The 27,230-nt window shown below is 37.6% G+C and overlaps 1 protein-coding gene across 3 annotated transcripts in view; it reads left to right on the plus strand.

The window, feature by feature from the left end:
- Positions 1-27,230, plus strand: part of Atp13a3 (ATPase 13A3) — an 81,202-nt gene that overhangs the window by 20,768 nt on the left and 33,204 nt on the right. For all 3 annotated transcript variants that reach the window (XM_028753755.1, XM_028753753.1, XM_028753754.1), the window contains 18 exons: positions 1,729-1,827; positions 3,912-4,085; positions 4,692-4,862; positions 5,187-5,257; positions 6,984-7,064; positions 9,108-9,177; positions 10,863-10,997; positions 12,507-12,579; positions 14,470-14,601; positions 15,583-15,762; positions 15,876-16,033; positions 16,801-16,989; positions 22,522-22,583; positions 22,895-23,045; positions 25,099-25,215; positions 26,181-26,198; positions 26,291-26,444; positions 26,535-26,655. In XM_028753755.1, the coding sequence (XP_028609588.1) occupies positions 1,777-1,827; positions 3,912-4,085; positions 4,692-4,862; positions 5,187-5,257; positions 6,984-7,064; positions 9,108-9,177; positions 10,863-10,997; positions 12,507-12,579; positions 14,470-14,601; positions 15,583-15,762; positions 15,876-16,033; positions 16,801-16,989; positions 22,522-22,583; positions 22,895-23,045; positions 25,099-25,215; positions 26,181-26,198; positions 26,291-26,444; positions 26,535-26,655 (2,108 nt within the window). In that variant the 5' untranslated portion in view covers positions 1,729-1,776. The remainder of the gene's footprint in view (positions 1-1,728; positions 1,828-3,911; positions 4,086-4,691; positions 4,863-5,186; positions 5,258-6,983; positions 7,065-9,107; positions 9,178-10,862; positions 10,998-12,506; positions 12,580-14,469; positions 14,602-15,582; positions 15,763-15,875; positions 16,034-16,800; positions 16,990-22,521; positions 22,584-22,894; positions 23,046-25,098; positions 25,216-26,180; positions 26,199-26,290; positions 26,445-26,534; positions 26,656-27,230) is intronic.

Raw genomic sequence — 27,230 nt, forward strand, 5'->3', positions numbered from 1 at the left:
CCTCTCTGCCCCTCTCTGCCCCTCTCTGCCCCTCTCTGCCCCTCTCTCTGCCTCTCTGCCTCTGCCTCCTGAATTCTGGGGCCATCAGGTCTGGATCTTAAGAGATTATTGTACCTAACAAATACTTGCCTAACAAATATTATGTACATAATAGTAATTCCTAGCCAAAATTTTATTAGGATAGCACTCAACCAACCCTGTCTAACTCCAGGTACACAGAGCAATCCTCTGATTGTTCCTTACTCTATGTTCTTTCACCTTATGTCTAGGGTGAAAACTCACTGAGTTCACTGACAACTAGCCAAAGAAATTACTTAAAAGGGGAGAGGAAGAGATTATTAAAGAAATTTATAAAATGTAAAGCCGGCCACTTTTCTTGCCAAGGTAATAGAAATTAAAGTTTAAGTTTGGCTAGGTGGTGGTGGTGTACAATCCCAGCACAGAGACCAGCCTGGTCTACAGAGTGACATCCAGAACAGCTAGGGCTACACAGAGAAACCCTGTCTCAAAAAAACTAAAACCAAAGCAAACAAACAACAACAACAACAACAAAAAAAAAGAAAATTTGTTGTTGAGACAGAGTCACACTATGTAACTCCACTATGTGAGCCATCTGTGAGGCCTTGACCTCACAGATCGGCTCATATCTTCCAAATGCTGGGCTGAGATTAAAGTTGTGAGCTATAATACCTGGTATACTCAAGGGTTTTGTTTTATAACTTATTCTTTGATAATTTCATACCCATGTCTTAATGTGTGTGCATTTCACAAACCCATCCTTTCCCCATTGTCTTTTCATTTCCCACTTCCACAGAACACTTTGTTTATTTCAGCAAGCCCTCCTGCTTTCAAGTTCTGTGTTTTTTTTTTTTTTTCTGTTACCCTTTGAGTTTAATTAGGGTTGATGAGGTAACTTATTAGTGGCTGTTCAACTGAAGAAATGGACTCTCTTCCCCCAGCAACCATTAACCGCCAATAACTCCTCAGGGATGGATGGGGGTCTCATGAGCCCTCTCTTTGTCCATGACAAAATATTGATGGGCCGTATTTGCTACTGTGAGTTAGTAAGTGCAGCTGTCGTGTCATGTGTGGAGGACAGTATTTCACAGTTTTGTTTGTTTCTTTTCCCCAGCCCCCTATAATTCCATGATGTCCTTTCAGCCTTGGAGAGGGTGAACTAGACTGTCCTAAGTGTTTAGGGCTGAGCTCTCAACATTATTCTTCCAGTTACGGATTGCTTTACTAACTGCATATGTTTCTCTGTCCAAGACTGAGAGCTGCAATAGTCTGTGGGTATAAAAATAAACAATTGAAGGTAGTTTGGACAAAACAAGAATAATAGGTTCGTTACCACAGAGTCTGAGACTTCCCCAGCCATGGGCTTTAGTCCAGGTTTACAGGTAAAAGCATGATTTCCCTCCTGTGGAATGGGTCCCAAATCTGATCAGAAAGTGGTTGGTTATCTACATAACAGTCATGACCCTATTTATTGTACCCATGAGGATATTTTGCCTGACAGGTTGGTATTGTAGTACAGAGTGTATATATGGGTTTGACTGTTGATGGCTTTTCTCAGAAAGCTATTCACAGGGGACAGTTTCTAGCTCAGTTCCAACTTGATTTCTCAGTGTGTGGTGTCATCAGCAGTGGGGTTTTAAAAGCATCTGGTTCTGGTGGTGGCCAAGATCTGTTTTTAAAGAAAGCCAACATTTGTTTCTTTTCCTGCAGTTACCTTCACCTGTTGTGAAGCACAGCACCTTTCAAGCCACTGTAGAAATGGACAAAGAAGAAAGGAAGATTATCAACAAGGGTCAAGAAGATGAAATGGTAACCAACTTTCATAATTTTCTAGGGAGTAAAAGGATACAATTAAAGAAAAACCAACATAGGTTGAGGGAGTGTGTTTGTCCACCTGCTGTTCTGAGGCTCCAGGTTTGATCTCTAGTGAAACACCCACTCAACACATAAATCGGAATCTCTGCATCCTAAGGGTGGGTGTGTATTTGTTTTAGACAACAAAGTCTCACTAGAAAGTCATGGCTGGCCTGAAACTTGTTAAGTAGACCAGGCCGGCTTCAGTCTCAGAGTTCTAGCTGCTTGTACTTGCCAGGTCCTAGAATCAAACACACGAGCCAGTATTCCTGGCCTGACTGAGGGAGTGGTGGTAGGTTGTTTGTTTGTTTGTTTGTTTGTTTTGAGGCAGGGTTTCTCTGAGTAGCCCTGGCTGTCCTGAATGGACCTCTCTCTGTAGAACAAGCCTTAAACTCAGAGATACGCTTTCCTCTGCTTATCTAATGCTGGAATTATTTATTTTTGGTTATTTGAATCAAGGTTATATAACATTTATGTTGGTTGGATTTTTAAAAATAATTCATTTTTATGTGCATTGGTGTTTTACGGGCATGTATGTTTGTTTCAGGTGTCAGAAGCCCTGCAACTAGAGTTATAGACAGGTGTGAGCTGCCATATGTGGGTGCTGGGATTGAGCCCAGGTTCTCTGGAAGAGCAGCTCTTAACACCGAGCCATCTCTTCAGGCCTGTGTAGTTTGGATTTTAGTATATAGCCTTTTCAGGGTTTTTGTTTGTTTTTGTTTGAATTGTTGGTTTTCATCTTCTCTTGTAGTTTAATTATAGTGAGCAGTGAATGGCCAATTTATTTTGTCCATCAGAAGCATGCCTCTCCTGCAGCTTCTTCAGTTTCATCCTGAAGTGGGGGCAGGATTTTCAAATACCTGAGTCCTTATCCTGAGAAACAAGTAATTTTAGATGTATTTCATAGCCATGTGACTTAATGGGAGCGTTAAAGTAGAACATTTTACACACACACACACACACACACACACACACACACACACACACGAATGAATGACAGAACTGGAGTAAAGTCCACATAGTTCCAAAAGTTTTTTTTCTTTTCCTCCTCTTCCTCTTCTTTCTCTTTTTCTTCTTCCTTCTCCTTCTTTTGGCAGTTTCATTACTTTTTAATTTTTTTCTTTTATTGAAAATAGATTTTTTCCATTCTGTATATTCTGATTATGGTTTCCCTCCCCTTCCTCCCAGTTCCTTCTATTTCTCCCATTTGGATCTACCCCATTTTTGTCTCAATAGAAAATGAAAAGGCATCTAAGGGATAATAATAAAACAAAATATTATACAATAGATAAAAACAACAACAAATGAGAATAGGACAAAACAAGCAGAAGGGAAAGAGTCCAAGGGAAGGCACAAGAAGCAGCCATAGACACACAGACACACGTGTTTACACATCCAAGAATCTCATAGAAACACATATGCAAAACCTGCCGGACAAAAAGAATAAATTAAAGTTAAAAAAAAGGAAAATAAAGCCTGGACAGGACATTATGAAGACAGGAGAGGAAATGTGAGTTTGATGCCAGCCTAAACTATATAGCAAGGAGAGAACTTTAGTCTTTGATTAGTTTAAACACACCTACTTCACCTAACAAAACTGAGTTTTTGTTTTAATTGAACTTTATAAACCACAAATGAAACGTTTACTTGGGGAATTAGCAAGATGTCTCAGAGACATTGTATACATATGGTGTATAGACAGTAGGCAAAATACCCATACACATAATACACATAAACTATATGTATTTATTTGCTCATCAATCATATATATAGTATCAATCATATATATATATAGTATCAATCATATATATAGATATATGCTGTGTTAGTAGCAAAGAATTTATTAGACATAAATACAAAATGTGATCAACAAATTTTACTATTAAGTCTAAAATTTATATAATGAACTTACTGAAAATAACATAGGTAAATTAGCAGTTGAGAAAATACAGTTTATATGCAAAGAAAATAGTTTGAGAGCAAATTTTAGTTTATCTGGCTTATCATTTTCTCATCACGTGATTACTACTTCTGTGCAGGAGATACATGGCTATAACTTATGTCGCTGGAAGCTTGCCATGGTTTTTGTAGGGGTGATTTGTACCGGTGGTTTTCTCCTCCTCCTCCTCTACTGGATGCCTGAGTGGCGAGTGAAAACCACATGTGTTAGAGCTGCAGTTAAAGACTGTGAAGTGGTGCTTCTCAGGACGACTGTAAGTCTATGCGTGTATTTACTAGTAGCTAATTATACAAGAATTAAATAGTGGCTTTGTATAAACTGTTTAGAATAAGTAAATGGGACTTTATTGCCAGGAAATGATAAGGAATGTTTAATATTTTTAAGTATGGCTTTGATATGAATTCTGTTCCAGTGAATAGGCTAAAAGGAGTCTTAAAGCTGATGAGGCTGTCCTTTTGTAGCTCTTCATGACCCACACGGTATTAGATACTTAATTGTCTTTAAGGCCCTGGCCCTTTAGGATTATATAGCCCATATACCTCATTGACTTGGCCTGCTATTGAGTGTGATGTTACATCTTAAGCAATTTGTTTAGAACTTTAATTGGAAGCATTTTTTAAGAAGCTGTAATATTTAATGTTCAGTGTATATGTGATTAAGGATTTGTGAACTTTTATAGAATCTATTGATAGTTTGTATTGGTAAAGTGAGTAAAAGTTGATGAGAAATTTTTCATGCTAAATGAGTATGAATAGTACTCTGTCAACAAGAGATAACTAAATTTGTAAATAATAGCATTTACATAAAATTATAGGCAATTATTTAATATGCATAATAACTGATCTTTCTTTCTTCAAAGGATGAATTTAAAATATGGTTTTGTGCAAAAATTCACTTTCTTCCTCTGGATAATCAACCAAATTTGAATGCAAAATCTTTAGTTAATAAGGTTCCTAATGGCCATGCTGTTCTTCTGACTGAAGAAAATAGATGCGAGATGAATAAATACTCACAGAATCAGTCACAACAGGTACTGTGATGGAGTGTCAAAGCTGTGAAAACTAATTTGCATTCTACATTATCAAAGATGCATTATAATTTTACATTTGCAGTTACTGCTTGAAATAAAATTGCACGCTTTGTAAAATACCTGTCACTAGATAAAACTTTAGGGTTTTTGTTTTTTGTATTTTATTTTTTGTTTTTATTCTTTTCTTTCATATATTGCATTCCAACTGCAATTTCCCTTCCCTCTTCTTCTAGCCCCTCCTCCAAAAACTTTAGGTTTAATAGAAAGTTTGTTTTATTCGATACAAGATAAGCCTTTTGATGTAATATTATGTGTGTTCTACAGATGCGTTATTTTACTCACCATAGCATAAGATATTTCTGGAATGATGCCATTCACAATTTTGATTTCTTAAAGTAAGTATCTTTAGTTTGTTTGGAATATGTTATATTTTGTTTTAGTAAAAGTGGCTATATTCTAATGTTAACACAAAATCAAGGAGGCTTTTACTTCATTACTTTATTCACTTTATTAATAACTCTAGTGTTTGAAGTTTCATTAACCATTTTAAAGTAAGTCTCACCTGCAACTTGTATCTTGGAGAATTTTACATAAAATTTAAAACCATATACAGTGGTGCATGCCTGTGATCCCAGCAGTCAGCGGGTGAGGTGCATGAAGAATTTGAATATACCTTTAAACTTAGGTTTTCAAGTCTTTTTTTGTTGTTGTTGTTGTTTAGTTTTACTCTGGTTTTGGTATGTACTGAGCTGAACATCTGAGACACACACATGCTAATGAGTGGTGACTCTATCAGTGATCCCCACTCCCCAACCCCTATGCTTTTCTCTAGAGTATCTGAATTATTTCCTATGTTGATAGTCCCATCCAATTGTACTCAAAGAATCATGTAACATGTACCTAGAAAATTTTACTGTCTTGATGAGAAATGACACTGGCAATTGTTATCTTCGGATAGGACAAATTGGATTAATCCCTTATTTGTTTCATTTTTGTGTTTAGAGATCAAAGTTAAATGAAAACTTATATGGTTTAGACTTTATTTAAAAGATGGGGTCTTGCTACTTTGCTCAGTTTGTATCCAATTTCCCATCTTAACCTCCTGAGGATTCTGTTTTGCTATTATTCACTATTTGAAACACTAAATATCCTTGCTCTAGAATGCCAGAGAAGTTTGTAACTCTTAACAGTAAAAACAAGAATCAAGACCATTTAATACCTGGACTGCTTACCTAGAATACTAAAGAATATTCTGGAATTTGGCCAATGATTTTCTCATTTCTGATTCTGAAGTTGAAGTACCATTGTTTTAGGGAAAAATTCCAGTGTCCTGCAGGCTTGTAAAACACTTTGTTGCTATTCCCTCTTTGTACTGCATTCTGGAGAAGTCATCAGCTCTGATGGAAAGAATGTCTAACATTCTTGTTGTGTGGTCTGTTAGCCACTGAAACTTGTAAAATTTAAACCTACCATAATAGTATCAACAAATTGTAGAACTTAGCTTCTTTCCTATATATAAAACGTAGAGAATAAGTAGAGTTAATGTGTTTAATTTTCTTTGCTTTAGAGTTGTTTGGCAGGTATCTATTAAAATAAACATAATTATGACATTTTGGAGGGAAAGCAAATGTGTTTAGTTGGATCCTAGTTAGAATTGTTCTAGGTCGTAGACATCTATGATTGTAAATTCTGTGCTTTGAATGTAGTAGTCACAAAAGGACTTACTGGTGCATTGTGGAAGAAAATTAATAGTAAATAGTAACTCTTTAGTTTGGAAATCTCAGTCACACTTTAGGTTTTATTAGTTTGATTGTTGACTCATAAGCTTTAGAAACTGTTAAAGGATAATGCTGCTATGTATGTTTATTTATATAGTATTATTTAGAGCCATGACAAATGTAGTGGATAATTTAGTTGTGCTTGAGATTTAAACTATTGATTGTTTTATATTAAGAATTTGAGATTTTAAAATTCTCAGGACTTCTATTTTTTGTTCTTAAGAATTTCTAAGAAATTTGTAAGGAAGTTACAGTTTTAAAATCAAGCATATAGCAAAATGAGGCATTAATAAATTTGGATATTTTAAACTTTGTTTAAAGTAAAAACTTTGGATTTATTTAGGGGACTGGATGAAGGTGTATCTTGTGCATCAATTTATGAAAAGCATAGTGCAGGACTGACAAAGGGGATGCATGCCTACAGGTAACTTTATCCAACTGAAGTAGGTCTGTTCTCAACATTCCTAAATCCAGATGTGCATACAGACAGTTCTCTACCACATAACGTAGGTACTTAAATACTACAGTCTGTTAGTTATGCCTTACTGATATTTGAGCAAAACTCCCTCAGTTTAAGAACTATAAAAAATGTTAAAGCTAATAATTCCTTAAGTTATACTATTTAATCAATTCTAAGATTTCCCCACCTTTTCCTATTTCTGAAATTGGGATGTGTTGTGTATTGGGTAGAGTATCCTTCTCAATCACACGTAGTGTGTGCTCTGTAAGTTAGTGAAACCTTAGATTTTCTGATATGGGAATTGTAAGCATGCGCTGGTATTTCCCATATGAAACTGTAAACTGGGAGCCATGGTTTTTTTCCATGTGATTTTTTTTTTTAAAAGTATAAAAATATGCTGGTGTCCCAGCACTCAGGAGTCACAGGCAGGTGGCTTTCTGTGAGTTTGAAGCCAGCCTGGTCTACAAAGTGAGTTCCAGAACAACCAGGGCTATGCAGAGAAACCCAGTCTCGAAAACCAAACAAACATATTGCCAGCATATTGCACATTTTAAAGATAAATGTTGTGTTTTTATTGAATTAGAAGGTTTTTTTTTAACTGTTTTAACATCTTTTTCAATGTTTAAACAAAAATTTTCATTCAGTCTTAGCACCTTATAAAAGGTTACAATTATAATAGTATACAAAGTGTACTATTACATGAAATTAAAATGAAGAAGGTATGGGTTTCAGAGGAAGCAGAACTAGTATTCAGGGCCTTTCTTGGGCTAGGCAAATACTTTACACTGACTTATGCTCATCTCCCCTCTTCTCCCTTTTTTTTTTTTTTTTAATGAGGCCTTACTGTGTAGCCAAGGGTGGATTTCTTTCAACTTTTGATCTTGAATTTGCTTCCCAAGTTCTGGGCTTCCAGGAAAGCACCACATCATGCTTGGTTTATAGAGTTGTTTGGAATTGAAGCCAGGGTGATATGTGTGGTTGACAGCCACTCTGACAGTGGAGCAGCACTCCCAGCCTCTAAGCAACTTTAAGAAAGTGTTTTCTAAAAGATGTAAGAAGTGTAATATTTTTGAAATGAACTTCCTTAGTAAAATATTCTTTCTAAAAAGAAGTAGGGTAAGATTCTTCAAATATATTTACTGTTTGTGTGTTTTTACAAAAGTTAGTTAAATCTTAATAAAATTTGCTCTATTTGGGCCTGTAAAAGATGTCTTACTGGTTAAGAGCATTGATTGTTCTTCCAGAAGACCTGGATTTGGTTCCCAACACCCACATGGCAGCTCACAACTGCCTGTAAATCCAGTTCCAGAGGGTCTAATGCTTTCCCATGGCCTCATTGGGTATTGCATGTGTGTGATGCACAGACACATTTAGGCAAAGCACCCAGGCACATGAAATAAAAATGAAACCTCAAAAAAATTTCCCTCAGTTCAAGAAGAGAACCTGAGTTGTGTTGGCTTACACCTATAGTCTCAGCACTTGGAAAGTTGAGACAGGAGGATTCCCATGAGATTGAAGGTAGCCTAACCAATATATAAGTTTCAGGATAGCCTACACATAATAATTTGCTCACTTGGTTATTGTGATTAGTAAGATAGATAGTTGTCACATATGAAATAGAAGTCTAAAGGAAGCAAACCGATAAAAGTTGGTTTACTACTATTGACATCTTTGGTTCAAATAGCGTAGCTAGCTATTTTATTTATTTTTTACTTATTTTGTTTTTGAGACAGGATATCTCTGTGTATCCCTGGCTGTCCTGGAACTCAGTCTGTAGACATAGTTAGCCTCGAACTCAGATCCAACTGCCTCTTCCTCACGAGTGCTGAGATTTAAATAAGTGAGCCACCATTACCCAGCAGCTTTTTTATTTTTTAAAGTAGAGAATTTTAGTCATGGAACATGAGATTTTTGAAAACATGAATCTAAGAATGATTGGCTTTAACCATATATAACATAATTCTTTTCCTAAATTATTAATACGACTACTGCATTTTTCTGTCATAGAAAGTTGCTCTATGGAGTAAATGAAATTGCTGTGAAAGTGCCTTCTGTTTTTAAGCTTCTAATTAAAGAGGTAAGTTTTTGTATATAACTCAGCAGACAGTAGATCCATCAGTTTGGAAAGAGTCATGTTTAAGAAGCTGTTCTTAGTTTTCTGCTTCTTTGCTTCATATTTTACTTGGAAAGTAAAAATTGAAAAAATTGTTGTCTGGTAGAAGAGGAATGAGTATACATTTTTTATTGTATAGATTCCCGTTTGTGTCTCTCATCTACATTGTGTCCTGTCAAAGTGTATGTGACTTCTTGCTCCCTTGCTCCTTTCACTTCACATAGCATAGGACTGGAAACGTGAAGAGACATTTGTATGTGGTCTGAGAGGAACCATGTTAGTTCCTGCAGTGAGGATTCATTTATAACTGTCTAGGCTGTGTGAATAAAAGGTTAGAAATATGTATGGGAAGTTGGTGAGTAACTGCCTGGCAGAAAGACTTGCCAATCTTTGTTCAGGTTTTGGCTATAGATAAAAAGTAGTATTGGGTGGATACTTTACTAGAAATAATGATTGTTTCCCACCACTTTCTTAGAGTAGCCATTTGATGCTGCCTGTAAGCATAGTTTCATGTATGATTAAGATATTTAGGAAGCCTCATGGTTTGAGAGTATCTTATTAAGCAGCTGTCTTTGATTTTTTTTTTTAAAAAAAAGAAAACACTTCTACCTTCTACTTCTTGTATTGATAAAGTTGGAATCATTTCTTAATATTTCATTTGGGTTTGAAGTAAAATGGTTCTTTAAACATGAAAATGCTTTGAAAAGCACAAAATCAACAGTTGAAAGACATTGGGAAGTAATTAAGAAAGATGAAAATACCATTTCATAAACCTCATTACCAGGGCTTTCTAGTCTTACTTTTATTCACGATTAAATCCTGAGAAGTTCCCTTTGAGAGAGCAAAGCAGTTTGCCCATTACCACATATTATTTTTTCTTTGTATGCCAATGAACTTTTAGAACATAAGTGAAGGTTTGTTTTGTTTTGTTTTGTTTTGTTTTGTTTTGTTTTGTTTTGTTTTTCGAGACAGGGTTTCTTTGCGTAGCCCTGGCTGTCCTGGAACTCACTCTGTAGACCAGGCTGGCCTCGAACTCAGAAATCCACCTGCCTCTGCCTCCCAAGTGCTGGGATTAAAGGTGTGCGCTACCACTGCCCGGCAAGTGAAGTTTTTATTGTATCTTCTTTAAAGGAAACATTTGTTGTTTGAGTAGAAGTTTTATAATTTGGCCCAGAGTATAGAATTTGTTACAAATAAATTTACTTTAAGAAAATATGATGCAGAACACTGAAATTCATACAGGTTAGCTTTTTCTGGTATGGCTTGAAATTAATGTAAATTATTTAAGCTTATTGGATTAAGTTTTAGTGTTCAGTGGGAAGAAAGAGTACAGAGCACATCCTTTAAGAACCTGGTTGTTGGGGCTGGTAAGATGGCTCAGCGGTTAAGAGCACTGACTGGTCTTCCAGAGGCCATGAGTTCAAATCCCAGCAACCACATGGTGGCTCACAACCATCTGTAATGGGATTCGATGCCCTCTTATGGGGTGTCTAAAGACAGCTACAGTGTATTTACATACAATAAATACAATAAAAAACAAAAAAAGAACCTGGTTGTTGACTTGTCCAGTATATAGTGGGGAATCCGTATGTTTATACATCCTCTCCCATTGTTGATGGAGCTTTCTTTTTTTTTTTTTTTCTTATTAGGTTCTCAACCCATTTTACATTTTCCAGCTGTTCAGTGTTGTCCTGTGGAGCATTGATGAATACTATTACTATGCTCTAGCCATTGTGATTATGTCCATAGTGTCCATTCTAAGTTCACTATACTCCATTAGAAAGGTAAGTCAAAATTTACTACATATTTTAGAAATATATTTGCACTTTTAATAACTTGCAAGGTTTGTAGAATGAATAGTACTCAGTACAAAGTACATTTTTTGTTGTATTTGTCTAAGTACACATACACACTTCCTCCCTTTTGTTTGTTGAAACAAGGTAGCTAAGAGTGGCTTTTAACTAATCCTCCTGCTTTCTGCTTGACCTTTTGACATTTAAAAAAATATATGTACTAGTGTTTTGCCTGCATTTCCATCAGTGCACCACATGTGTGCCTAGAAGACAAGGCAGTGTTTGTAACCATTGAGTTATGTCTTTAGTCTTGGCTTTTTTTTTTTTTAATAAACAGAATCAAATGTCTTTTATTTTTTTATGGTACTGGAATTTGAACCTTAAACTTTACATATGCTCACTAAGTTGCACTCTGAGACATGTTTTTAGAGGAAAATCACCACATGCTTATTCAGAAACTATAGGCATCTGTATTTGCCCACTAAAGACTGTAGTGTTGAAAGGGTGGGTCCACTGTTCTCAAGGCTGCCTCATTTAAAGTGCTTTTTTGTTTTGATCCTCGTTTTGGGAATGAGGATGGATGTGTTCACATGTAAGAGTCCAGTTGTGCCCAGAGGCCCCAGTTTGATGCTGAGGTTTTCTTTCTTTCTTTTTTTTTGTTTTTTTTTTTTTTTTTGTTTTTTTGAGACAGGGTTTCTCTGTGTAGCCCTGGCTGTCCTGGAACTCACTCTGTAGACCAGGCTGGCCTCGAACTCAGAGATCCACCTGCCTCTGCCTCCCAAGTGCTGGGATCAAAGGCGTGCGCCACCACCGCCCAGCTTGATACTGAGTTTTTCTTGGATTGTTCTCTACCTTATTTATTGAGGCAGGGTCTCAGTTGAACTCAGTGCTCACGCATTGAACGAATTCAGTTAGCCGTCTTGGTCTAGGAATCTCACTCTTTTGCTTCTTGTACTGGAATTACAGGCAAGTTGCAACGCCTGTTTGTTGTTCACAAGAGTGCTCAGATCTGAACTTGAGTAGTATCTTAGTTAGGGTGTCTATTACTGTGAAGAGACACCATGACAACAGCAGCTCTTGCAAAGGAAAACATTTAATTAGGCTGCCTTGCAGTTCAGAAGTTTAGTCCATTGTCAAGGCTGGAAGCTTGGTGGCATGCAGGCAGACACAGGAGAGTTCTACACCTGGATCTGCAGGCAGCAGGAAGAGAATGACTATGCCTGGCTTGAAAGTCTTAAAACCTCGAACCCCACCCCCAGTGACACACTTCCTCCAACAAGGCCACAACTCTTAATATGGCCTATGGGTCCATTTTCATTCAAACCACAAGTAGTAAGTCTCTCAACCACTGAGTCATTCCCCCATCCTATTGCTTTTCACCTTTTATATAGGCAGAACAATAAAAAAGTGATCACAGTAATTAAGCTTTTCCTTTTTTTTCCTTTTTCTTTCTGAAGAGTGGGTTTGTATTTATTAGTTTTTATTTCTTTTTTCTTTCAGCAATATGTTATGTTACATGACATGGTGGCAACTCACAGTACTGTGAGAGTGTCAGTCTGTAGAGTAAATGAAGGTAAGTACTTCTAATGAGGGCTGAAAGTCTAAGTGAACAACACCAAACATCCCAGTAAGTGCTCAGATGTAAAGCAAGACCATGTGTGCATACGTGTCTTATTTTTAAATTGCATTTATTTATTGTATGCGTGCTTAAACCATATGTATTGAGATCAGAGGACCACCCATGGGAATCACTTATCTTTCTACCACATGGGTCCTGGTTTATCAGAGAGTAATACTGAAAGGATGACCTGGATCAAGAACAGGGTTGTAGAACCAGCAAATTGTGGAAGTGCAAAAAAGAGGAGTCTCACGAGACCTACACACCTGGATAGATGGATATTGGTGTTGTTGACATGGGGCATGGTAAAAGGGAAACTGTCACTGTAGGAATGAGAATGCTTAGACATACGATCTGAGATGATGACATAAAGGACAGACAGTATAGTAGCATGCTCTCTGGAGGCAGGCTACTTCCATTTCCCCATTTTCATATATTCTCAGCATTCTTCTCCCCTGCCCCTGATTGTCCCTTCCTGCCTTCCTGGAGTAGATTGCTAAATTTAGCAACTCTGGCTTCCTAAGAGCTAGGATTCTAGGTATGGGATTCTAGATATGGACCGTGCATGCCCTCAGGCACCATTTTGTTGCCTGTATCCAAGTGATTACTTCCTTCCCAGTCACTTCCTTCTCTCACCAGAATCTCCCACACTTGCTGCCATCTTAGTATTTTGGTAGGATTATTTGATTGTTTTGTTCTGGAGGGGTGTGTGTGTGTTGTTTCTGTATTCTAACAGCATAGGCTGGCCTAGTCCTTGGTATATAGCTAAGTAGGATGACCTTGAACCTCTGATCCTGTTGTATCAACTCTGGGATTACTAGAGCCCAATAGTATTTGGTGTTTTTTTTTCAGGCAAGGGGCACCTACATGCACAGAGACCTGAGAAGGATCTTACCAGGCTGGCCTCACCTCAAATTCACAATTTTGCTTTTCTTTTTTCTTTTAAAGATTTATTTATTTATTTACTTACTTACTTACTTACTTACTTACTTATATGCCTGCATGTGCATTTGCACACCAGAAGAGGGCACTGGATCCCATGGGACCACAGCTAGAATGGTTGTGAGCCACTATGTGGGTGCTGGGAATTGAACTCAGGACCTCTGGAAGAGAAGCCACTCCTTGTAACCACTGAGCCATCTCTCTAGCCCCATGATTTTGCTTTTTTAGCCTTTCAAATACTGGGATTTCAATGCCTGTTTTAAATTTTCAAGAAGACAATTAAGTAATGTTGTATACTTAACATTCAGTTTGCTGTATTTTAATTTCAAAGACTAAAATGTAGTGAGAAGGGATGAGAGGTAATTGCAATGAAGAAAGAATACCTTTGGCAAGGAAATATTGGTATATTTTATGTGTTTTCTTTAGTTTTGGTAGAATTGGAGAAATCTCAATTTATTTTGCTTATTCATCAGAACTTCCTCTGTGAACTTATGCTCCTATTTTAAGGTGGCTGACAGTCAAAATTGATGATTGACAGGAGCATGGGCTTGTGATGAGGAATTTATCACCTATGCTTAGTCAGCGTGCTGTCAGGAGACAAGCTAGCTGACAAATCTCAATGCCTGGTGCCTATGGAGGCCAGAAGAGGGTGTCAGATCTCTAGAGTTACAGATAATTGTGAACCTAGGTCTTCTAGGAAAACAGCCAATGCTCTTAACTGCTGAGCCATCTCTTTAGCCCTGATGCTTTGTTAATGTATAGTCCTATTTGTTGAGACACTCTATGTGATACTCTACTGAAGCAGTATCTTACTTAGAGCAAGAAGCTTGGATAGGTCATTTGTTTACTTGCTGTACTTTTGTTACAAATTAAAGATAATTTTTAACTTTTTTTCAAATTCAGAAATAGAAGAGATCTTTTCTACAGACCTTGTGCCGGGAGATGTCATGATCATTCCATTAAATGGGACAGTCATGCCTTGTGATGCAGTACTTATTAATGGTACTTGCATTGTAAATGAAAGCATGTTAACAGGTAAAAATCGGCAATATCATGCTCATTGTTTATGATGGTATTAAAATTAAGTACTTCAAACTTTTTCAAAATCATAATCATTTGCTCATAAGTGTTATGGGTGTGGTTTTTGTATATGTGAGTAGACTGCATTCTAGTCTGAAAACCGTAGTCCTGAATCACTTCTGGAATTGACCATATTCCTAGACCTGCTTCTTGTCACTCCTTGGACATGGGGAAATGGTTTATAGTAAGAGAAGAGGAAAGAAGGCCTTTGTCTACAGAGACAAATAATGCATTTGCTTTTGTATGAATTATGTGAAAAATGGGAATAAATCAAGATTTTTTTTTTAATTTTTAATTGGGAAGAAGTAGACTTTAACTCAGCTGGAAAGCCATAATCTAGAAGTGGATCTTTCTGACTTTTAAATTGTGATCTCTTTTCATTATCATAATCTGACTAGAAATTATTTCCTGCATGGTATATTTTGAGGCTTAAAGCACACAATGTCACACATGTATTTTCTACACTCTTGTCTTTGAAGAAGAGTGAATGCTATAGAGAATTAACCTCATACTCATTTCTTTCTTTTTTGCTCAAGTTTTCTGTTTCTGTGGTATATGTCTATATTGTGTCTTTCTGTCTAGTGGAAGTTAAAGATAACATGACGTCACCAGATTCTGAAAGTAACAGAACTTTTAAATTCTGTTAAGGATGTATTCTTTAGTCTTTGGAATTATTTGAGGGTCAATACAAACAATTTTCAAATAATGGCAGGCATTTCTAAATTATGAATAACTCTCTGGAATTACTGTGGGAAACAGCTTTATTTCTCAGTGAACCAATTGATGGACAAAAGGCTGATTTATTCACTGTTATCCATATGTAGAGCAGTTACTGTATGCAATACTTACTGTTAATAATTAAATTTCACCATTTTTTCAGTATGTATTTGACATTGATTTCTAAGGTAACTTTTAAAACTTGATTTTTCATACTAGGAGAAAGTGTTCCAGTGACAAAGACTAATTTGCCAAATCCTTCAGTGGATGTGAAAGGAGTGGGGGAGGAGCAGTACAGTCCAGACACACACAAGCGGCACACTCTGTTCTGTGGGACGACTGTTATTCAGACCCGTTTCTACACTGGAGAACTTGTGAAAGCCATAGTAGTTAGAACAGGTAGTTAAAGTCTCTTTTGAGTTTGAAATCTAATAGATGTTTATAAAGGCAGTCTGGTTAGTGAGGTAAATTCTTATAAAAAGATAAATTGTTGTCTTTTATTTTTTTGAAAGGATTTAGTACTTCCAAAGGACAGCTTGTTCGTTCTATACTGTATCCCAAGCCAACTGACTTTAAACTCTACAGAGATGCCTACTTGTTCCTGCTGTGTCTTGTGGTGGTGGCCGGGATTGGATTTATCTACACAATCATCAATAGCATCCTAAATGAGGTATGTAACTTTTGGAAGGTTTAGTCCTTAATTATTTCTCATGTGGCTGAAGTTAATATTAATTCTGAAGAAAACATGACACTACTATCTATTAGAAAGCAAAATATATTGGGTGGCATAGGCGGGAAAATGGGAAGTTCTAGGCCAGCCTGGAATATAATATATATGTCTGCTGCTTTCCTTTATGTGATGTGAAACATGCACCAAAAACCTTTTCTTATTTGTGGGATAAAGTAAAATAATATATACAAAAACTTGTTTCAAGCTATGTTGTCCTGTTCCTAACTCTACCTCTGGGGTGCTGCAATTACTAAAATTATTTTTTTTAAACATTTAATTGAAGGCACTTGTAAAAGAGGATGTCTGATTATTTTTTTCTAGCTTCTGTGGACACTTGCCCTGATGCTTGTAGGATGGGACAGTATCAGATCGGTACCTTGATTTGAAGGTGCCATGATGCAAAGAACGCAGACTGTTAAAATGAGACAAGTACTTCAGCTCTTAGCTCTCCTTTAGTTGCTAGTGTCGTAGTCATTGGATAGCTCATTGAAACATCTCTTTGTTAAGAGTTTCCACTCCCCTCCAACACTGGGGTTTGAACCAAGGGCCTCAAACGTTCTAGGCAAGCATTTATATGACTTTTATATAATCTTTGAATGAAAAAAAGCTATATCAATAATAGATGAGTATATGTACTTAAAAATATTTTTAATGAAATCAGTAATTGAATATTGTGAGTTTAATGTTTATTTTTATTTTGATTGTAGAAAGAAGTTAAGGAAATAATTATTAAGTCTCTTGATATCATTACAATTACTGTGCCACCTGCTCTTCCTGCTGCAATGACTGCTGGGATTGTGTATGCTCAGAGAAGACTGAAAAAAGTTGGGATTTTCTGTATTAGTCCCCAGAGGATAAACATCTGTGGACAGCTGAATCTTGTTTGCTTTGACAAGGTTGGTTTGTTTCATAATTGTTACAGCAGTACTTATGTTTGTGATTTTTTTTATGAGTTAATTTGCCCTTTTAATATTTCTGTAGTTTTCCTATTTCTCACTTAGTTACATATTCAGATTTTGAAATATTTTTCTCTTCCCTCTCACTCTCCTCCCAGTTGAAACAGGTTTTCACTATATAGCACTGACTGGATTAGAATTCATTTGTATAGACTAGGCTGGCCTCAAACTGACAGAATCTACCTTCCTCTGCTATCCCAGAGTACTGGGATTAAAGGCATGTTGTATCACCTGGCCCCCTTCTTAGCTAGCTAGCTAGCTAGCTTGCTTGCTTGCTTGCTTGCTTGCTTTATTTATTTATTTATTTATTTATTTATTTAGCTCTCAAGTGTTTTGCGTACATCTTGGTCTATACAACATGTGTGTACAGTTCCCATAGGCAAAAAAAGGGTGTCAGATCCTTGAAACTGTAGTTGCAGAGGATTGTGAGCCACAACATAGGTGCTGGGAGTTGATACCTGGTCCTGTGGAAGGAACAGTTGCCTTTTGTTCTTTCCCATCTCTCTAGCTTCCTTCCTCAACCTTTTTTTTTTTTTTTAATTTTCTTTTTTTTCCATTTCCAATTTTTTTTTAATGTTAATCAAAGGCTTTATAAGTTTTGGTAATGCTCAATAACAAGATGCCCATACAGTCAGAACCCAGTACCCAACCTAGATATACCAACTACCTTTGACTGGCAGAGACATGCAAACATCTGCCTCCATGCCTCCCCCCACCCCCATCTCCTAGCTCCTCCTCTCCTCCTCTCCTTACTCCTCCTACCTTAGCTCCTCCTACATATCCTTCTTGTTAAAATTAAAAAACAAAAACTTTTCTCTCAAAATACAATTAGAGCATAACTATACCAATTTGTGTCAGTAAGGTACAAGATAGACCTAAAACCCAGTCCATCATTTTGTTGGCTAAACAGAACCTCTGTCATCTCTCCTAAAAGACTTAGTTCTGAACCTGGCTTTTTTTCTTGACTTTAGAATGAATGTTATCTGAAAACCATTCTCTCAAATCTTTTCTCTCAAAATAAATAGCCGGGATTGGCTATGAGACTATAAGTCTTCAACCTCATCAGAAATCCAGAATGACTGAATTAACTGAAATTATGGGAGGCACAAAGCATAGCTTCTAAAACATAGCCAATTTATAGAGACCGCTGAACACATGGACAGTCCCTATACTATAAAATGTTGGGGGATCCGATCTTCAGCCTTCTGGCCCAGGATCATCTGACAGACCTAGTGATGCAGAATTATAAGGGCTGATTACTCTGTCATGGCAGATATAATTAGTCAACTATTCCGCAAGTGTGTCCTTTTCTGGACAGTAATTTGTCTGTAGATGAAAAGAGGCAATTCTTGCCTAGTGGTTATCTCAGCGCAACTGGAATAACTCCAAAGATGTTCAATTTCTTCTTAGAATCCAAGATAAGGAAGCTGTCAGAAGCAGACAGGTCTCTAATCAAAATGAACATTAATACAGAAATGTTTGTAATTCTGTGGATTTCTGACGTTTTGAAAACCAACTATCCATGTAAGGCAATCTGGACTGCTGTCTGTTAGCTCCTCTCAACTATTTCTAAATAAAATACAGAAAACACCCTAAAATAAACTCAGAGCCATGAATTTGCTATTGGTCCTTAACTCACAGGCTAACCATCTGAAATCAGTTAAAAAAGTTAAAGAAGGACTGGGCCTAAGCCTTGTATTCCTAAATGTGTTACATAGGCACAATGCCTATGAGAGTAACAGTATTAATCTCACTTTTATATCAATAAGAAACTCGTACCAGGGGCTGGAGAGATGGCTCAGTGGTTAAGAGCACTGACTGCTCTTCCAGAGGTCCTGAGTTCAATTCCCAGCAACCACATGGTGGCTCACAACCATCTGTAATGTGATCTGATGCCCTCTTCTGGTGTGTCTGAAGACAGCTACAGTGTACTCACAATAAAATAAATAAATCTTTTAAAAAAAAAAAAAAAAAAAAAAAAAAAAAAAAAAGAAACTCGTACCAATGAAAACCTTAAATTTGGAATCAAAGTAAATTTTGTACCATTTAAGAAATTATAACTTCAGCTTAATAACAATTATACAGACTTCTACCAATAGGTTATGGCTATGCAATAAATCCTAGCTATTCCTCCCTGTTCCAACAAAACCACTACTTTCCCCTAGAAAGACAGCCCAATAGTAACCACCTCAGTTCCCAAGCCCAGGTAATAGGGGTGCCGACTCTTCATTAACTTCTTCAAACTGATTACGGGCATTGAGACATTAGAAGAGGGCGGGGGGGAAGAGTAAATTGATAAGCCTCTGACATCTGTGTCTTCACTGCATCCAGCTGAGATTCCAGGACATCAGAGGTTTGAGCAGGTCTGTTCAGCTTGCTCGATGAGTTAGATGCACCAAGGCTGTGTATTCTGCAATATACAATTCTCAAGACAAATTTTAGTATCAAGATAATTTTTTGTTTGAATTCTGGAATCTAGTTTTCTGGCGGCCTGCCTCTATCATGTCTAATCCATATAATTCTGGGAGTTACTATGAGGATGTGCTCCCACCATCCTCCCATTCCCACCTTCCTGCTCTCGAATTCCCCAACACTAGGGAATCTTTGAGGCACCAAGGCCCTCCACTTCCACTGATGCCTGACAAGGCCACCCTCAACTACCTATACAGGTGGAGCCATGAGTCCCTCCCTTTGTGTTCTCGGGCTGTAGAATGGCTACTCCAGCTTGTTTCTTAGGACCATTTGCTTGAAAAATTGTTTTCCAGCCTTATTCTCTAAGGTAATGTCTGTCTTTGTTACTGAGGTGGGTTTCCTGTATGCAGCAAAATGCTGGGTCCTGTTTATGTATCCAGTCTGTTAGCCTATGTCTTTTTATTGGGGAATTGATGTTAAGAGATATTAAGGAACAGTGATTGTTGCTTCCTGTTATTTTTGTTACTAAAGGTGGAATTATCTTTGTGTGGCTATCTTCTTTTGGATTTGTTGGAAGAGGATTACTTTCTTACTCTTTCTAGGGTATAATTTCCCTCCTTGTATTGGAGCTTTCGTACTATTATCCTTTGTAATGCTGGGTTTGTGGAAAGATATTGTATAAATTTGGTTTTGTCCTGGAATATCTTGGTTTCTCCATCTATAGTAATTGAGAGTTTTGCTGGGTACAGTAGCCTGGGCTGGCATTTGTGTTCTCTTAGGGTCTATATGACATCTGTCTAGGATCTTGCTTTTGTAGTATCTGGTGAGAAGTCTGGTATAATTCTGATAGGTCTGCCTTTATATGTTACTTGGCCTTTTTCCCTTACTGCATTTAATATTCTTTCCTTGTTTTGTACATTTGGTGTTTTGATTACTATGTGAGTGATGGAAGGTATTTCTTTTCTGGTCTAGTCTATTTGGTGTTCTGTAGACTTCTTGTATGTTTATGGGCATCTCATTCTTTAGGTTAGGGAAGTTTTCTTCTATAATTTTGTTGAAGATGTTTACTGGTCCTTTAAGTTGGGAATCTTCACTCTCATCTATACCTATTATCCTTAGGTTTGGTCTTCTCATTGTGTCCTGGATTTCCTGGATGTTTTGGGTTAGGAGTTTTTTGCATTTTGCGTTTTCTTTGACAGCTGTGTCAATATTTTCTATGGTATCTTCTGCACCTGAGATTCTCTCCTCTGTCTCTTGTATTCTGTTGGTGATACTTGTGTCTATGACTCCTGATTTCTTTCCTAGGTTTTCTATCTCCAGGGTAGTCTCCCTTTGTGATTTCTTTATTGTTTCTACTTCTATTTTTATGTCCTGGATGGTTTTGTTAAATTCCTTCACCTGTTTGGATGTGTTCTCTTGTAATTCTTTAAGGGATTTTTGTGTTTTCTCTTTAAGGGCTTCTACCTTTTTACCTATGTTCTCCTTAAATTCTTTGAGAGTGTTATTTATGTCCTTCTTAAAGTCCTCTATCATCGTCATTAGAAGTGGCTTTAGATCTGGCTCTTGCTTTCCTGGTGATATGGGGAGTTCAGGACTTTCTAGTGTGGGAGAACTAGGTTCTAATGATGCCAAGTACCCTGGGTTGCTGGTGCTTATGTTCTTGCGCTTGCCTTTTGCCATCTGGATCACCTTAGTGCTACCTGCCCTGTTTCTGACTGGAGCCTGTCTTTACTATTATCTTGGTTGTGTCAGAACTGTGTGGGGTCAGTGTTACTACTGGGGTTAGAACTGGGACCCAAGATCTGCTCAGACGAGAAGGAACCAGTGCCCCAGCTAGGAGTGAATTCTTGGATCCTAGTGGGTCCCAGTTACTCTCTGTACAACTCGGGTGTTGCTGTCTCCTTACCTAAGATACTGCCCAGGTTAGAGCTCCTGGGAGGCCTGCTTCCTCTGGGTTTTGTGAGATTGGGTGCAGAGCTGCTGCCCGGGATCTGCTCAGTGCTCGGGTGCAGACTGGAAGGAGGCCTCAGCCTTTTCTTAGTGACCACTCAATCACTTGAGTGTCTCTTATTACTTATTTATCTAGATCTGCAAATTTGTGTTTGTGTTCAGTCTTAACAGCAAGTCATGGAAACATGGCTGTAGTTTTTAGCATATGGGAAAGTGAGATAGAATGATAGCTTGAGCTTGCAAGTTCTAGGCCCTCTGGGCAGTATAGTCTCTACCTCAAAGGAAAAAAAGTTTAATATTTGTTAACAATAAAATGTAAGATACATGGGTGCTGGAGAGGCAACTCAGTTGTTAAGAGGATTGACTGCTCTTGCAGAGCAGCTGAGTTTGATTCATAATCATCCATATAGCACCTCACAACCTTCTATGACTACAGGTCCAGGGAATCTGGTGCCCTCTTAGGGTTTCCATGGGCACCAGGCATGCACAGGATGAACAAATATGGATGAAGTCAAAACACCCATACACATAAAAGATTCAAAAATTTTTAATGAATTAAAGATATAGTGGCAATAACTAAAAATTGTGTGTTTTTTGGTGTTTTTAGGTGATTCTGATTTAATAGAATAAACATGGATATATATTTTACTATGATTTTTTAATTATCCATAAGTATATATATTTAATGTTATGTGATTTTATTGAATCCTCACAATTCGTTGAAGAAAATCGCTCTTTTTTTTTTTCTTTTTTTTTTAAATGTGGGTTTGACTAGTACCTCTCTTCTGGTATTTAAATTTTTCCTTGCCTCCTTTATCCCTAGTCTGTTCTACCATTATTCCTCCTACCAGTATATAGAGACTTCCTGTTGGTTGATTGGTAGGTAGATTGACTGGTGCATTTTGTGTCTGTACATGAGTATAGTCAATATAGGTAGGTGCCCTCTTGTACTTGAAAGAGTCCTAGTGCAGATACTGTTGTCTCACTGTAGTTGTGTCCTGAAGGTCATTCTCTAGCAGTGTATGTGTAGCTGTTACTGATTTGGGTCTTGGCATTTTATTTTTGTGAGGTATTGTCCTTACTTTGTGCATGCGTACTTTTTTTTTTTAGACTGGAACTCTTACCGAAGATGGTTTAGATCTGTGGGGAATTCAGCGAGTGGAAAATACCCGGTAAATACCAGCTAGATTTTATAGATGATTAGTCTAGTTCATTTTTAACATTTTAGCATATTCAACACTTAAACATAATAGACAACTATGTATCTACCACTTTGAGTAAACAGTGGATATTTTTCTATGTATATTTCAGATGTTTATTTTAAAAATTGTGTGTATGTGTGTGTGCACATGTTTGTTTGTATGTATGTATGTATGTGTGCGTGCACGCGCTTTTAGTCAGAGCACAACTTGTAGGGTGTGTTAGGATGTTGGCTTGAATCTAGAGATTTGTGATCCTAATTCAATGTGCATTCTCTGTTTAGATTCCTTTTACCAGAAGACAATGTTTGTAGTGAGATGTTGGTAAAATCTCAATTTGTTGCTTGTATGGCTACTTGTCATTCACTTACAAAAATCGAAGGGGTTCTTTCTGGTGATCCACTTGATTTAAAAATGTTTGAAGCCATTGGATGGGTAAGTTTACCCTTTTTTTTTTAAAAAAAATATTTTTTAAAAATTTTTTATGTGCATTGGTGTTTTGCCTGCATATATATATGTGAGGGTATCTGATCCTCTGGAACTGGAATTACAGACAGTTAACTGCCATGTGGGTACTTGGGAATTGAACCCCTGTCCTTTGGAAGAGCATGTCTGCTGAGCCATCTCTTCAGCCCCATGGCCAACTTTTGTGGTTTTTGTTTTGATACAAGGTTTTGTATAGCCTAGGCTCACCATAAACAGCTGTAGAGCCAAGCTGTCCTGCCTTTACGTCTCAAGGACTCAAATGAGTCCTTTCATTCTGTTTTTGTGGTGCTAGGCTGTATCTTCAGCAGTGGCTTCTCCAGCTTTTTTCCCAAGGCTTTAGCTCTGACACAGAGCCAAACCTCAGCCTCTCCCTGACCCCATTCATTCCTTCAAAACAAGAACCCTTAAATGAGTTAAGAAGTTACTAGGTTTGGGTGTCAGCATGAGATGCAGCAGTAGCTACCCCGAACTACACTTTGTGCTGACCCAGAGAAATAATCCCAGCAGTTTTCACCTTAGTGATTCTGGTCTTGAGGCAGGATTTATCTGTGTAGGCCTGGCTGTCCTGGAACCTGCTCTATAGACCATTCTGGCCTCAAACTCACAAAGATCTCCTGCTTCTGCCTTCCTAGTGTTGGGATTAAAGGCGTGTGCCACCACTGTTGGCCACCAGAATTTTTTTTTAATCTCTGCTAATTCCTCAGCCCCAGCCTCTGCTTCCTGAGCCATGGGATTAAGGCAAGTGCCACTATGACTGGCTTCAGCCTGTTTTCTTCACTTTCCCAGGGATAGGAGCTAGGTCCACCCACATCAATCATTAATCAAGAAAATGCCCCAAGTCTGATGGGGGCATTTTCTTAGTTGACTTAAACCTGACTTAAAACTTACTGTAGGACAGGACAGTAAAGATACATCCCAATTTCTGAGATGATCAGATACGGGAAACTGTTTTGGAATTGTTTAGATTTAATTGTATAATTGTATATAATTGCTTTTACTTCAGCCTGTTTTGGATTTGGTGGTGTGTTCGTGCATTTTTTTTCTTTACTCTTACTACTTTAAGTTGTTTTATATATGGGAGGGGGAGGGAGATGGGTAGAGAAAGAGAGGGAAAGAGAGAGAACTGAGAATTCATGCACTTGGACTTCACATGGAAGATGACAGTAGACAGTTTTTGGTAGCTGGTTTTCTTCTACCACTATAGGAATCTCAAGATCACAATGAAATAGCAAGCATCTTCAACTGCTGAGTCATCTTTCCTAGAAAAATAAAATTTCAAGAGCTAGAGAGATGGTTCAGTGCTTAAGAGAATGAGCTGTGCTTGCAGAGGACTAGGGTTCAGTTCCCGGCAGGACATGGCAGCTTAGAGGTATCCATAACTCCAGCCCCAGGGAATTCCATGCCCTCTCCTGGTCTAGGTTGGCATCAGGTACCCATATATACCCATATACATCAAATAAATTTTTTTAAAAGTGAAAATCAACAGTTTCTGACTATAGTAACTTAAGTAAAATATGATTGCATGGCATATCTCTAAAGTCACATTTTCTACTTAGTGGTTCTATTAATCGTATCTGAATTCAGTTTATGGCTTGAGAAAAGCTTTCATGAAGTCCAGATTGACCTCAAGCTCACTATATACATAGACTGTCATTAAACTCCTGATTCTTTTGCTTCATGTCTTCTGAGTACACTTGTGCATACACACACCCTGGTATCATTCGTTGGCAGAAAAGAAATCACAGTATTATAGGCTAAAAGTACTTACGAGTAACAGCCATGTGTGTTGCCATGCGTGTGTACACTTTATTCTCCTAAGTTTCTTCTCTCCTTACCCAAAGGTTGCCGGGTATTTTAGTAGCTATTTCTATGTTTTTTGTTAAAAATATATTTATGTTAATAATTTAGTGTTGACATGTATTTTGATAGCAATTTTTTTAATAGTTCACTTAAAAATGAAACATCTGGAATTTTTGTGATGTGTTAAGCGTTTTCTTTTTAGATTCTGGAAGAAGCAACTGAAGAAGAAACAGCACTTCATAACCGTATCATGCCTACTGTGGTTCGTCCTTCCAAACAACTGCTTCCTGAGTCTACAACTGCAGGAAACCAAGAAATGGTACAGTGTCACCCAATCCTGGATAACATAGTGGCTGCTTGCCTTTAATTCTAGTTTAGAAATATCACTAGAAGAAGAAATTAGGGAGGTTATCCCGATGTGCTAAGGCATTCTCTGTAAACTGTTGAGATTTAATTCTGCCATTGTGTTCCTTTCCTATTTACACATGTAACAGTTAATCTTTCTAGTATACATTCTGTTCCTAGAATTGCAAACAAAGAGTTTATAAAAAGGCACTCTTTTGGTTTTTTGAGACAGGGTTTCTCTGTGTAGCCCTGGCTGTCCTGGAACTCACTCCTCACTCTGTAGACCAGGCTGGTCTTGAACTCAGAAGTCCGCCTGACCCTGCTTCCCAAGTGCTGGGATTAAAGGCATGCGCCACCACAGCCCAGCATAAAAAGGCACTCTTACTAGTTTTATTTTTAAATAAAATTTAGTGTTCCTCTCATTTATTTTAGCATTTAATGTGCCAACATTTTTTGTTGGTGGTGGTGGTGGTTTTTTTTTTTTTTTTTTTTTTTTTTTTGGTTTTTTTGGTTTTTTGAGACAGGGTTTCTCTGTGTAGTCCTGGCTGTCCTGGACTCTGTAGACCAGGCTGGCCTCAAACTCAGATATCCACCTGCCTCTGCCTCCCAAGTGCTGGGATTATTAAAGGCGTGCACCACCACCACCCGGCTAATGTGCCAACATTTTTATGATACCAGAATATTGGAAATGTTGAATACCATTTCCCACCCCCCACCCCCACCCCCACCTTCCCACTAGGCATTGAACTCTTTGCCTTCTGATTTCTGGCCTGGTGGGTCACCCCATGGTTACACCATGGCTGTGCACCTTTTTCTGTGGGAGCTGCTACAGTAACTTAAATACTTAAAGTCACTTATTATTTTCTAAGTGAAATTTGTAGATGTTTTAGGTTTTCTAGCTGATGCATATTAATCTGTACTTTATTCTCTTGTCTTTAGGAGCTGTTTGAACTTCCAGTAAGTGAAGAATGCTTTCTTTTTAGATAAGTACATTGCTTTTATTCTTAAAGAGTAATAAATCTTTTGTATGCATTTTTGAAATTAAATAGGCTATTTATGAGATAGGAATTGTTCGCCAGTTTCCATTTTCTTCTGCCTTGCAACGGATGAGTGTGGTTGCAAGGACACTAGGTGACAAGAGGATGGATGCCTACATGAAGGGGGCCCCTGAGGTCATCGCCAGTCTCTGTAAACCCGAAACGGGTAAGAAATACAGGCTCTGAATACAATTCTGACATCAGCACGAACTTACAGTAGTGGTTCTAAACTTAAATTTCCTTTTATTTTTAAAAGTTCCAGTTGATTTTGAGAAAGTATTAGAAGATTATACCAAACAAGGCTTCCGTGTCATTGCTCTTGCACACAGAAAATTGGAGTCAAAGCTGACCTGGCATAAAGTTCAGCATATTAGCAGGTAAGGCTGCGTGGCTTCCCTGCAGTTTTGAGTAATACATTACTTATATTCCTATAAAAGGTTGAATGTGTGAAATTTCTGCATTGTAGCTCTGTTTTAGGTAAAACTAGAATTTTTCTTTTATTCTATATTGCTTTTTCCTGTTGTGTTTCATGTCAGTTTCTCTGCATATTCCTGGCTCTCTTGGAAGTAGTTGTATAGATTAGGCTGGCCTGAAACTCGCAGTGCTAGCATTAAATCATGTGCCACCACATCGTACTCTATATTGATTTGTTGCCTGTATTTATCTTTCTGAAATATTTTCTTTAGAAGTGTAGAAGTACTTAATAGCTATTATTTTGATTTTTAAATTCTTTGTATGTCTGTGTGTGGGTTGATGTAGTACCCATGGATGCCACCAGTGAGTGAGTGAGTGATCCCCTTGAACTAGAGTCATAGTTGGCTGTGGCTGCCTGGTGTGGCTGCTGGGAACTGAATTTGGGATTCCTTTCACAATTGGTGCTATGTGCCCTTCACCACTGCACTATCTCTCAGCCTGTTAAATTCTCACATTGTGCCAGGCATGTTGTAGGAAT

Source organism: Grammomys surdaster, unplaced genomic scaffold (genome assembly GCF_004785775.1).
Source record: "Grammomys surdaster isolate TR1022 unplaced genomic scaffold, NIH_TR_1.0 125956, whole genome shotgun sequence".
In the NCBI taxonomy this organism is placed as follows: domain Eukaryota; kingdom Metazoa; phylum Chordata; class Mammalia; order Rodentia; family Muridae; genus Grammomys; species Grammomys surdaster.